We start from the raw sequence: 14148 nt of genomic DNA, 5'->3' as shown, positions 1-14148 counted from the left end.
TTTTGTTTATCCTTTGACCAGTTGATAGACACAGAGACTGTTTCCAGTATTTGGCTATTATGAATAATGCTGCTCTAAACAGTGTGTAGAGACCTTCTTTGTGGACACAGGTTTTCATTTCTCCTGGGTAGATACCTAGGAATGCAACTGCTGGATCATAAGGAGAGTGTATATGAAAAAACAGCCAAAATGTTTTCCAAACTGGCAGTACTATTTTACTTTTGCACCAGTAATATATGAATGCTCCAGTTTCTCTACATCTTCACCAACACTTGCTACTTATTGATAGTCGTTCTGATTCCACTGGTTGTACAGTGGAACCTCACTAGAGTTTTTATCTGTGTTTCCCTAATGATTAATATTGAGGTTTTTATGTATATGATCATTATTCATCTGCATATCTTCTCAGTTAAACAATCTACTAGTATCTTTTCCCCCACTTTAATTCCTCCCTCTGTGGCTCCCCAACCTCCTCCACCCCATCTCTTCCCTGTATAACCACTGACCTGTTTCTATCATGATAGATTAGTTGTATTTTCCACAACTTTGCATTCCAACCAGTCCTTGTTGTGCATGGTACTGTGTTAACAGAAACTCGTGTATATCAGAACTATGCAAAGTAAGGACATAGTTTGAATGTGCATAATAAGTTTCAGTAAACACAGTCCCATGTAAAGTAAGGACTGCCAATATACAGAACTGTAGAATACATCCTTTTCTCTTTGGAGACTTCCATTCAACATAATTTTGAGATTAATTATGTTTTCACATGTATCAGTAGTCCACATTTCTTTTTGTTGCTGATCACTTTCCATTATATACCTTTACCATGATTAACTTATCCATTCACATGTTTATGGACATGGGGGTATAGCTCAGTGGTAGAGCATTTGACTGCACATGTTTATGGACATCCGTTGTTTAAGGTTACCGGCTATTAAATAAAAATCTGCTAGTGGACACTTGCATGCAAATCTTTCATTTCTCTTGAATACATGGGAGTATATTGCTGAGTTACATAGTAGGTATATGTTTAACTTTTTAAGAAATTGTCAAACTATTTTCCAAAGTGGTTGCACAATTTTGTATTTCCCACCAGCAGTATGTGAGAATTCCAGTCACTCTATAAGCTCACCAGCACCAACACTTGATATGGTCAGGTCTTACAAATTTTAGGTATGTGCTTATTTGACATCTCTCGGTAAAATATCCCTTTGAATCTATTTTTAAAATAGGACAAAAATAGAAGCTGAATGCTTTCTGAGTTCTGAGAATTTTTTAGACCGAAGTTCTTTATTAAATATAGATTTGCAAATACTTTCTCTCAGTATATACCTTGTCTTATATTCTCTTAATGAAGTAATTTGCAGAGCAGAAATTCTTAATTTTGAGTAAGTCCAAAATACCAGGTTGTTTTTTCTTTTATGGATCAAGCTTTTGGTGTTCCATTGAAGAAATCTTTGCCTCCTCAAGGTCACAAAGTTTTTATTTTGTTTCTCCAATCAGTTTTAGAATTTTAAGTCTTACATTTGGGTATCCATATGTTCCAGCATTATTTGTTAAGAAGAATATTGTATCACCACTGAATTGCTCTTGCAACTTTTTTTGAAAATCAGTTTTCCATATATGTGTGAGTAAATTTTTTTACTACTCTGCATCAGTGATCTAGGTTTCTAACTTGACAACAATGCCACACTTGCTTTTCTTTTTCAAAGCTGTGTTGGATATCCTAGGTCCTCTGTATTTCTATTTGAACTTTAGATGCAGCCTGTCAACTTCTCCAAAACATCTGATTATAGATCTGTTTGGGAAGAATGGACTTCTTAACAACAATGAATCTATCAAACCATAAGTGAGGTATCTCTCTCCATTTACTTAGGTCTTCTTTAATTTCAGCAATATTTTATAGTTTTCAGTATACAGATAATATTCATCTTTCAACAGATTTATTCCTAAGTATTCCTAAGTATTTTATATTCTTTGATGCTACTATATAGGAATTATTAAATTTTAATTCTCAATTGTACATTACTAATACACAGAAATTGATTTTTTATATTGACCTGTATTCTGTAATCTTGCATTAAGTGACTTTTTAGTTCTAGCTTTTTTTTTTTTAAAGATCCCATCAAATTTTCTAAATAGATGATGATGTCATCTCTAAATGGAGACCATTTTATTTTGTCCTTTCCTGGACTGGAAATTTTTCATTTCTTCTCCTTACTCCATTACTCCTTACTCCATTCCACTAGCTAGGATAATGTTAAATAGAAGTAGTGAGAATAGAAAGAAATCCTTGTCTGCTCCCTGGTTTTAGGAGAGAAGCATTCAGCCTTCATGATTATGATTTTACCTGTTTCTTGTTCCTAAATGTCTTTTATCAGGTTGAGAAAGCTCCTTTCTATTTCTAGTTTGCTAAGAGTTCTTATCAGGAATGGATGTTGGATTCTGTCAAATGCTTTCCCTGCATGTATTGAGCTAACCATACAGGTTTTAGTTGTTGTTGTTGTTTTAGTTTGCTGGCCTTCCTTTTCCAACTATAGCCTTATATTAAAACCTCATTTAATCCTCCATAATTTTTAACCTTTCATATTTTCCATATCTTTCATTTATGCTGCATTCTGGATAATTTCATTAATTTTGTCAGTCTAATTCATTCTTTGACTTTATGGAATATCTGTATGATCTATCTGCTCAATTTTTTTATTTCAGTGATTTTATTTTTAATTTTTTAAATGTACTATTTGGTTCTTTTTAAAGAACTACCTGGTCATTTTTAAGTCTTTTGTTTCTCATTTTTTATTCCATTTTCTATTCTTTAAATATGTCATATATAGACATTTGACATGCATAAGAATATGTGTATATGTATCTTTTTTTTTTTAAGATTTTATTTATTTATTTGACAGAGAGAGATTACAAGTAGGCAGAGAGGCAGGCAGAGAGAGAGAGGAGGAAGCAGGCTCCCCGCTGAGCAGAGAGCCCGACGCGGGACTCGATCCCAGGACCCCGAGATCACGACCAGAGCCAAAGGCAGCGAGCGGCTTAACCCACTGAGCCACCCAGGCACCCTGTGTCTATGTATCTTTGCCCCTCAGAGATTCCTCACCTTTTACAGGCCCAAGAGTGTATTATGTTTATGTGTGTGTGTATATATATATATATATATATATATATATATACATACATATAGATATATTTTTTTTCCCAATGTACCCAGAATTTATTTATACTGTAGTAAGGGGACTCTTCACCGGATCCAGTCCCTACACGAATAAAAGCAATAGTCTTTTCACCTTTATAAATTACTTACTGAGGATATCTGACTTAGAAATGTAATCGGCTTATTGTTACTTGATTTTTTAATCAAATTAAGATGCCACAGATAAATGAGTTAACATTCTTCTAATAATATTAAAAATATTTCACGGTTGGATGTCCTAAAAGTTTTCTGAATCTTTAATTCTATCACGAAATCATTTGATATGTCTAAAAGAGGAAAACAAAACACATTCTTTTTCACAGTTAAAATTCTCATTAGTACTATAGCTGCTTAAAATGCTGAACACATTCCAAATTTAGCCTAATACATCCTACACACGATTACAAGACTATGTTTGGTGATAAAAATTGCTGGCTTAGAAAATGAAAGTATCATATCTTGTGGATCCTGATAATATCCTGTGGATCCTAATACTTTGTCAATACTTTGCTACACTCACTTTAACAAAGGGTTATATACAGATTTGATAATTATATAGTGACATAAGAACTCCTAACTGGTTTTAAATGACACCAAAATTGAGCAATTGACAGATATGAATATATCTTTTCAAATTATACTATAAACTTAAAATAAGAGTCTGTTCTACAAGTTAGCCAGGACATTTATTAAATTAAGCAGAAGTAGAATTAGTTATCTTCTTAAGGAAAAGCTTTCAAAAGGGCTCCACATTTAAATTATATTCCTAAAATTGTTATACCTGATATAATTGGTCCAGTTTTATTTTATATTCATGTGATAAAGAATATATCAGTATAAAGATGACACAAATGGTTGGTATGAACTATTTTCTATTATAAATCAAATGGAAAGTATTTATTAATTTAGCTTTCAGTAAATTTCAAAACTACTTATAAGTATTTTAAAATTTTAAAAAACAAATTTTAAAAAACTCTTCTAGATAGATTCCAATCTTAAAAGGTATTTACTAGAAATAATCTGAGGAAAAAACCCTTAATTCCTAAACAGATGCTATAGAAAGCATATGGCATAATTTTAGTAAGTTTCATCTTGAATTATTTACAATTTTGTTTAATTTTTAACATATAGTCACTGGTTAAAAAGACGAAAGCACTAAATTAGAACTTTCAAAACTAAGATATTTCCTCCCTAAAAACCTTTAAATTGCAAAAGCTAGTGGTGTAAAAACTTTCTGTTTATAACCTTTTCCTCAAAAAGAGATTACACAAATATTTAGAAACATTGGTCCAGATATCACTCTTCAATGACCCAGAGCACCAGATACACATCATCTTCTACTCAAAAGTTCTCTGAAGGCTTTAAGGATCATTATTTGGGAACTCCACTCACACTAGAAATCCTGCACTTTCTACAAAGATTCTGTTGCCATCAAAAATTATTTTCACTAGAATAATAATGTTCTTACATGGTAGTTATATAATTAGCAAAAGTATCTGTTCATAACTTTTCAATAGAGGAAAAAACTCAAGAAATTATAGTAAATACAGTGAAGTTTATGTGCTATTTCTGCAATATGTAACAGGTATTTTAAGGGCTTTTATTTTGTTTTGTTTTTTATTTTTCTCTTGCCCTGGAAATTCCAAGTATTTAGGATCAAAAGTTACTTTGGACTTTTCACAAAAGACTGATCTTTTTTGAATATACATGAGTACACTGAATCCCAAGAGGAAGTTAATTTTTTTTCATAAACAGTGCCATAAAAGAACAAATAACTATACTGCAAATGTGTGTTGTATATGAGCATATATATATATATATATATATATATATATATATTTTAGAAGATTTTATTTATTTATTTGATAGAGATCACAAGTAGGCAGAGAAGCAGGCAGAGAAGGAGAAGGGAAGCAGGCTCCCTGCTGAGCAGAGAGCCCGATGCGTGGCTCGATCTCAGGACCCTGAGACCATGACCTGAGCCAAAGGCAGAGGTTTAACCCACTGAGCCACCCAGGCACCCCTATATGAGTATATTTTTAAATAGGAAAGAACAGTGTTTGAAAAATCAGTCTTTCTTGGTTTTATTCTTAATTAAGTAAGAAATTTTGTGAGTTAATGTAAAGATTGACTAAAATGAAAGCATATATCCCTGTTTCTAATAATCCTTGATAATTGGTAGTAATTCACATGCTTTTAAAATCTGGCCCACAGAAGTTGCCAGTTCATTCATAATAATAATTGATAAGAATTTATATATGAGTTTCTGTGTAGAAACTTTAATAATGTGAGAAAAAAATAATGTCAGAAACATAAGCATCTTTAAATGGCACTATTCCTATTTCTGTTTTTTTTCTTCAGATTCCTTTAAATTGTTTTTATGTTGTTAGTAGAATACAAACTATTAAAAAGCAGTAAAAACATATACAAAGGATTACCTAGAAAAAGCTTGAAATCAAGCCACTCTAATAAAGAATAAACTAATTTGGGTAGAAAGGCAACCAAAATTAGAAGAAATGAATGATAACACTGCATGTGTATTTTCTTACCCATAACCATAAAAGAACAAATAACTATACTGGAAATGTGTGTTGTGTATGAGTATATTTTTAAATAGGAAAGAACAGTGTTTTTACTCTTAATTCACATTCATTCCACCACTAAAGGTAAAAAATTAATAACTACACAAGGGAGATTAATAACTATGCATTATACTATATGAATCCCCATAACAACTGGCTAGAAAAGCAAGGGGAGCCAAATTTCTTGAGTTCTTGCAAAAAAAATTTAAGTCCCTCTCGAAAAACAAGAGAGGGGAAAATGGCAAGAGAATAGGAGGTCCCTAGGCTCTCCTTGTACCATGTATACAAATAGATACCTATCAAATCATTCTAAATACCCCAGAAATAGACCTGAAGATTGGCGAAACAACTAAAGGTAGAGAAGAGGCCACATTAAAGAAGGTAAAAGTGTGGAGACACAGTTTGGAAGAGAAACTGACTGTGGTCACTGGGGTGGAAAGGGAGCTGTCATTGTGGAGAAAGGCAAGAGACAGAATAACACCCAGGGGAGTACAAGTGGAAAATGAATCTCCATAGCAATTGGTCTGGAGAGCTAGAGGGGCTGACTTTCATGAGTTCTTATAGCCAGCAGGGCTTAAACCCGGAGTTCTGAACACCAGTAGGCATGGCTTGGGGAGAGTTCAGAGGCATTAGAACTGCTCTTGAAAAGGTGGCAGGTAAACAACATGTGGACATACAGCATGGAAACAGTGACCTGAAGAGTACCTAGGGCATAGAGTGGGTAGGTTATCTGCTCATCTCAGAACTTGTCCCAGAGAGGCAGCATTCATGGAAAGACCTTACCAGGAACAAAGGAACTGGTTGGCACCATTTACCTCCAGCATCCCTCAACATAAGCACAGGGCCACCTGGGGGAACAGTGCAATGCCCATACTCCTTATGTAACTTCCTTACACCAAGCTGGCCCCCCTCCCACTCCAGTGGAACTGCCCCTCCTAGTCACACTTGCCTCAACCATAGAGGCAGGACTTCTTCCCCAGAAGACAAGCCCAAACCCCTGCCAACACCACATCTCCCAAACTGAGAGTTTTGCAGAGTCTCTGTTCTAGCAGCAGTGCCAAAAGGTCTCATGTCACAAGCAGACCAGAGGACACCTACGTAAAATGTGTCACATTCAGGCCAGTAACCAAACACTGCCCACAACAGGCAAAGACAGCCTCTGTAGATGACTGGCCTGAATGAGAAAGCAGCCAGGACAAAACAGCTGATCACATGCAGCACATAGTGGAGACACTGCTGGAAGTGCCATGCCTTGAGGAACAGAGGACACTACACAGCAGGGCAGTATAGGACCTCTTCTTCATAAGGCCATTACCTTCAAGAATAGGAGACATAACTGACTTTCCTAACACACAGAAATGGGCATAGAGATTTAGACAAATTGAAAAGGCAGAGAAATTTATCCCAAATGAAAAATCAGGACAAGGCCATGCATATCCAGAGATTTAAGCAGAATGGATATGCTTGTTAGAGAATTTAGAGTAATGACTGTAATGATTTAGACTATTCACTGGATTTGAGAAAAAAGTGGAAGACATGAGTGAGACCCTTAACACAGAGATAAGGAATATCATAGCAAAGATAAAGAGCTCAATAAACAAGATGAGAAAAACACTGGACAGAATGAATAGCAGGCTGGAAAAAACAGAGAAACAGATCAGTGATCTAGGAGACAGAGTATTGGAAAGAAATCAAGATGAACAAAATAGAGAAAAAAGAATGACAGAAAATTAGAATAGACTTAGGGAACTTGGTGACTCTATCAAAGAGTAATATTCACATTATAGGAGTCCCAGAAGAAGACAACAAAGAAAAGGGGGCACAAAGTTTATCTGAAGAGATAATAGCTGAAAACTACCCTAATCTGAGGAGGAAAACAAATATCCAGAACCAGGAGGCAGAGAGAACCCCCCAACAAAATCAAGAAAAGCAGATTCACACCAAGACATGTTACAATTAAAATGTCAAAATACAATAAAGAAAAAACGTTAAAAGGAGCAAGACAGAAGAACACAATTACATAAAAGGGGAAACTCCATAAGGCTATCAGGGGATTTTTCAGCAAAAACTTTCCAAGGCAGAAGCGACTGGCTATTCAAAGTGCTGAATGGAAAAAAACTTGCAGTCGATAATACACTATGTAGCAAGGTTATCATTCAGAATAGAAGGGGAGATAAAAATTTTCCCAGACAAACAAAGACTAGTGGAATTCATGACCACTAAGCCAAACAAGCAAGAAATATTAAAGGAGAGTCTATCAGTGAAAAGGAGAGACTACAGTAACAGTATGATGGTAGGAAACACAAAAGCAGTAAAAATAAATATTTTTGGAAAAATATCTGTCAAGGAACTTACAAAATAAAAGGGTGTGAAATATGACACCATTCAGGTTCCAGGCTGGGTTGGAATTCTCTCTTTCCCTCTGCACCACCAGCTCTTTCCCTCTCCCTCTATCTCTTAAAAATAAATAATAAATAAATAAATAAAAACAAACAAACAAAATAAGACCCATCTATACGGGCTTACAAGAGACTCATTTTATACCTAAAGGCACCTGTAGCATAGAGAAACTTTTATCATGAAATATATTTCCAAAGAAAGTTGGAGCAGCAATAATTGTATTGAACAAAATAGACTTTAAAACAAAGTCTGTAACAAAAGACAAAGAAGGATACTATATAATCATAAAGGGGACAATCCAATAAGAAGATATAACATTGTAAGTATTTATGTATCCAAATACATAAAATAGTTAATAACAAACATAAGGAACTGACAGATAATAAAATGGTAACAGTAGGGGACTTTAACACTACACTTACATCAATAGACAGATCATCTAACCTATAGATCAACAAAGAAAAAATGGCTTTGAATGACACATTGGACCAGATGGAGTTAAGAGATACATGCAGAACATTCCATCCTGAAACAGCAGAATACACATTCTTTTCAGGTGCACAAAGAACATTCTCCAGAAGAGATCACATATTAGCTCACAAAACCAGTCTCAACAAATTCAAAAAGATCAAAGTCATACTATGCATCTTTTCTGACCACAAAGCTATGAAACTAGTAAATCAAACACAAGAAAAAAATCTGGGAAATGCACAAACACACAGAGGTTAATAATGGCTACTATACAATGAATGAGTCAGCCACAAAACAAAAGAAATAAAAAAGTACATGGAAACAAATGAAAATGAAAACACAATGATTCAAAACCTCTGGGATGTAGCAAAAGTGGTTCTAGGAGGGAAGTATATAGCAATACAAGACTAGCTCAAGAAGCAAGAAAAATCTCAAATATGTACCCTAACACTGCACCTGAAGGAGCTAGGAAAAGAACAACAAACAAAATCTGAAACCAGCAGAAGGAAAGAAATAATACAGGTTAGACAAGAAATAAATGATACAGGAAACAAATAAATAAATCAACGAAACCAGGGCTGGTTCTTTGGAAAAAAAAAAAATCAAGAAAATTGATATACCTCTACCCAGACCTACCAAGACAAAAAAGAGAGCGTGTCTGGGTGGCTCAATTGATTGAGCTTCAGACTCCCGATTTCAGCTCAGGTCATGATCTCAGGGTTGTGAGATCAAGCCCTGGGTAGGGCTCTGTGCTGGGCATGGAGTCTGCTTAAGATTCTCCCTCTTCCCACAAGGGCACTCTCTCTGAAAGAAAGAAAGAGAGAGAGAGAGAGAGAGAGAGAGAAAGAAAGAAAGAAAGAAAGAAAAAAGAAAAGAGTATGCAAATAAAATCACAAATGAGAGAGGAGAAATAATAAGAAACAGCACAGAAACACAATCAGTTATAAGAGAATATTATGAAAAACTATTTGCCAATATAAAGGACAACGTGGAAGAAATGGATAAATTTCTAGAAACATAAACTACCAAAACTGAAACACAAAGAAATAGAAAACTTGAACAGACCGATAACCTGCTAAGAAATTGCCTCAGTAACTTAAAAGCTCACAACAAACAAAAGTCCAGGAACAGATGGCTTCAAAGGCAAATTCTACCAAACATTTAAAGAAGAGTTAAGACTTATTTTTCTCAAACTATTCCAAAAAATAGAAAAAGAGGGAAAACTTCCAAATTCATTTTATGAAGCCAGCATTACCCTGATCTCAAAACCAGATAAAGACACCAGGAAAAAAGATGTGGTGCAAACGACAGACAGATCACACACACAAGAATATTATTCAGCCATAAAAAAGAATGAAATTTTGCCATTTGCTAGAGAACATAATGCTAAACAAAATAAGCTGGAGAAAGACAAGTAGCGTATGATTTCACCTGCATAAAGTATTTATGAAACAAAAACGAGCAAAAGGGAAAAAAAAAGAGAGAGACAAATCAAGAAACAGATTCTTAACTACGGAGAACAAACTGATGGTTACCAGAGGGGAAGAGGGTGGGGGATGAGGAAATAGGTGCTGGGGATTAAGTAGTACACTTGTTGACAATGAGCACTGGGAGACGTATGGAATCACTGCATCACTATAATCTACACCTAAAATCAACATGATACTGTATGTTAACTGAGTGGAATTTTAAAAAACTTTAAAAAATTAATTACTATACAAATTGACAAAATTAATTACTATACAAATTACTATACAAATTGACAAATTACTATACTTATTGTTTCTCTCATACAATTAAAAGGCAAATATAAAGCAGGATAATGGAAGTGGGCATATACTATTGTAAGTACACATGCAAAAACGAATTTGCCCAGCAAGTCTGAGATTGCTGTAGTTAGAAATACCTGCTTGTGAGGGTGGTTCTTGGCTGGTACCTGGGACTTGGATTTTGAGGGCATCCTTGTGATTCTCTGAGAAGAATGCTCACTATACCTAAACTGTTTATACAAATAATGTGGTGTAGGTTGACAACTGCTTTCTTTGGGAGTCTGGAATTTTGGTACATGCCAGGCAGTAACTGATTCCTCATTAAAACTTTGAACTCCTAGGTGCAAGGTGAACTTCCCTAGAGGACATTTTACACACTTGTTGGTGGAGGAATTAAAGGTGTCCTGTCTGTGGGTCCTGGAAGAGGACTCTTAGAAGCCTGCACCTGGTTGCAACTATATGCTCTTTCCCTATTGCTGACTTTCCTTTTATGAAGCTGGGTTTTTTTTGATTCATATCCTTTCACTGTAAGAAATCATTGCCACAAGTACAACTATATGCTGAATGCTCTGAATCCCAGCAAATTACCAAACTTGGGGGTGGTCTTGGAGATCCACAACACAACATATGAAATGCTTAAATTTTGGACTTACATTTGTATCTTTAGGGTAAATACCCAGTAGTGCAATTGCTGGGTGTTAGGGCAGTTCTATTTTCAACATTTTGAGGAACCTCCATGCTGTTTTCCAGAGTGGGGTACCAGGTGGTGGGTATTATAGAGGGCATGGCTTGCATGGAGCACTGGGTGTGATGAAAAAATAATGAATACTGTTTTTCTGAAAATAAATAAATTGGAAAAAAAATCTAAAAAAAAAAAATTTTGGACTTACAAAGGAAACGATCTATACTTTAACACTGGAAACTTACTGAATTTTTTTTTGAACACTTATGTGTCAGGATTAAATGATGAATAGAATAATTAATTACTCTTTATTCCTTATTAAAAAATGTCAAGATAAATGAATACAATGTAGAGTTGGATTTCTATGCATGGAAGGAATTCTTAAGACCCATGAGGCCAGTGGATTGGTAGATGAAAGAAGGAAGAATTTCAGAATATGAAAAAATGGGATATAGCAAAGTGCTTTATAAGAAAAATTAACAACTGAATGGACTCCATCATTTTCAGCAAAGACTTTATAAGACATTATAATGACCACTAATTAAATTTCTCATTCACCCCAAATTTTCTCTAATGGAACTTTTTAAAAACATTTACAATGAATAATTTATATGATGGAAAATCAGAAATTAGTTTATGCATTTTAGAAATTAAGTCTATAAAAAGTATTACTGGTAGCATCTATTCAAAGAACAAGTGTGCTTATACATACGTCATAAAGAAAGCTTTTTGTTGTTAAGAAATACAATTCCAGGGGTGCCTGGATGGCTCAGTTAAACATCTGACTCTTGGATTCTGCTCAGGTCTTGATCTCAGGGTCATGAGACCAAGCCTTACATCAGGCTCTGCACTGATGTGGATCCTGCTTGGGATTTTCTCTCTCCCTCTTCCTCTGCCTTTTTCCCACCCTGAACACACACACACACTCTCTCTCTCAAAAAAAAAATAGAAAAGAAAGAAAAAAGGAAAAAAAAATACAATTCCTTTGGCTATCCGACATGCAGCCATTCTGTAAGGTAAGAACACAAACAATGCTGGTCATATCTTCCTGCAGTTTTCAATAAAGAGATAAAAATATTTAAATGTACCTTAACTATCTCTTCAATGAAACAAATATGAGAAACAGGATCTCTCTTCTTGGCTAATATCTTTTGTAGATGTTGTACCTACAAACAGCAGAAAGGGGGAGAATGTACATAACTGGGTATTTTCAAAATGAAACAAATGTAAAGCTTAGACACTAGAAGCAGCCAGGGAAGGAAAAGGGCATTGCGCTAGAGCCTCTACATATATTATAATCAGCTAATGCAGGCACTGTGAATGCTTAGAGATTTTAAGAAAGCTACCCAAGGTCACACAATTTAGAGTAACAAAGCATTACTCCATAATTAATGTTCTTTCCATTCTCTAAAATATTTACCTGTCCACAAACAGTACAAATATGATCCACAAGTTTCTCCATATTGGTCCAGAGGGAGGCACGAAAAGCTGCAGTGTTTCCTGGGGTTGGCATAGTAGATCGTCCAGGTCCCCCTGTATATGAGTGACAAATATGAAAAATAAAAATTTTCAAACATAACAAAATATTTTGTTATAAAAAGCATACACCCAAGCTAAAAGAAATAAGTTCCTTCTTTAAGAATTTATGAGTAATATGTAAAACCCTTTTATATTAAAAGGATTCGAAACATTTTATGTTTAAGAAAGGAAGGAAAATAAGATCTCACGCTTGGGCACACCGCATACAAACACACACACACACACAAACACATACACAGAGGAGAGCTAAAACAAAAGACAGTAATTAATGAAAATAGTTTTCTAAAAGTGGCAGTAGGAGTGGTAGGGGACATACAAGGTGAAAGGAATGGAGATAGAAGTGGTGAGTCTTTATGAGCCATGTAAATGTTTTATGTATTTTATTTTTTTAAATGATTTTATTTACTTATTTGACAGAGGGAGAGATAGAGAGACAGCACAAGCAGGTGGAGCCTCAGGCAGAGGGAGAAGCAGGCTCCCAGCTGAGCAGGAAGCCCAATGTGGGGCTTGATCCCAGAAACCTGGGATCCTGACCTGAGCTAAAGGCAGATGCTTAATCGACTGAGCCACCCAAGCACTCCTGTTTTACGTATTTTAAAATAAATGTAAGTTTAAAGAGAATGGAAAAAGCAAACCGTAAAAAATGCAAATAAATATCAAAACAAATGAAACCAACTGTGTATCAAATTGATAACACAACCACACTGGGAAAAACAATTAATTGAGGTAATTTTTAATTACAGAACCCTAACTTTAGTGAGATATATCTTAGGGGCAAAAAGAATTGTAAAGAATAATAGTACTTAGCAGGTTTTTTGCTCACACAGCAATCCCGAGACTACTTTAGATGTAGTTTGCAATAGACTAAATGAAGATTCTCACCATAAACAGAATAAAGATTCAAATATGCAATGGGATCAAAGGAATTTCTCAACTCTGTCCACTGAAAGGGTGAAGAGACAGTGACTCCTAAATAGAAATGAGTACACCTAGCACCCAAATTCTGATTTGCATGCACCATTCCCCAATAAAAGAAACCAGGGCTCATTGAGGAAAAGGGTCATCCATATTTGGAGCAGTGAAAGCACAAGGTATATCCGGTACATACTGTGCCAGAGAGCAAAGAAATGTTCAAAGACAAATGGAGACTGGTCAAAGTACATAGGACCTTGACTGGAAGGGGCTTCCCAAAAAGATCTGGGAACATCTGACCATCCAGAATGATAGTGATGGTAATGGATCATAAAATACTGATTAAAAAATAATTCATTAGTCATAGTGAAAATTCAAATGTTTAAAAAAGATGAACTTGTGATGAGCACTGGATATTGTATTCAAGTATTGAATCACTATATTGTGTATCTGAAACTAATATTACACTGTAGGTTAACCAAATGGAATTTAAATAAAAACTTAAAATAATAAAAAGGATGGAAATTTCTCTTTACAGAAGAATGTCATAAATGCAGAGAGAATGCAGAGAGAATAAACAATAATAATAAA

The 14148-nt window shown here is 34.9% G+C and overlaps 1 protein-coding gene across 1 annotated transcript in view; it reads right to left on the bottom strand.

Annotated features, from left to right (window-relative positions):
- The window catches only part of COG5 (component of oligomeric golgi complex 5), a 289304-nt gene that overhangs the window by 109958 nt on the left and 165198 nt on the right, over nucleotides 1–14148 (bottom strand). Inside the window, exons 9-10 of the mRNA XM_044245810.1 lie at nucleotides 12527–12639; nucleotides 12195–12272 (exon numbers count right to left, since the gene is read on the bottom strand). Coding sequence (XP_044101745.1) covers nucleotides 12195–12272; nucleotides 12527–12639 — 191 coding nt within the window. The remainder of the gene's footprint in view (nucleotides 1–12194; nucleotides 12273–12526; nucleotides 12640–14148) is intronic.

This window comes from Neovison vison, chromosome 4 (genome assembly GCF_020171115.1).
Source record: "Neovison vison isolate M4711 chromosome 4, ASM_NN_V1, whole genome shotgun sequence".
Lineage (NCBI taxonomy): Eukaryota > Metazoa > Chordata > Mammalia > Carnivora > Mustelidae > Neogale > Neogale vison.
This window is presented reverse-complemented; position numbering and strand designations above follow the sequence as displayed.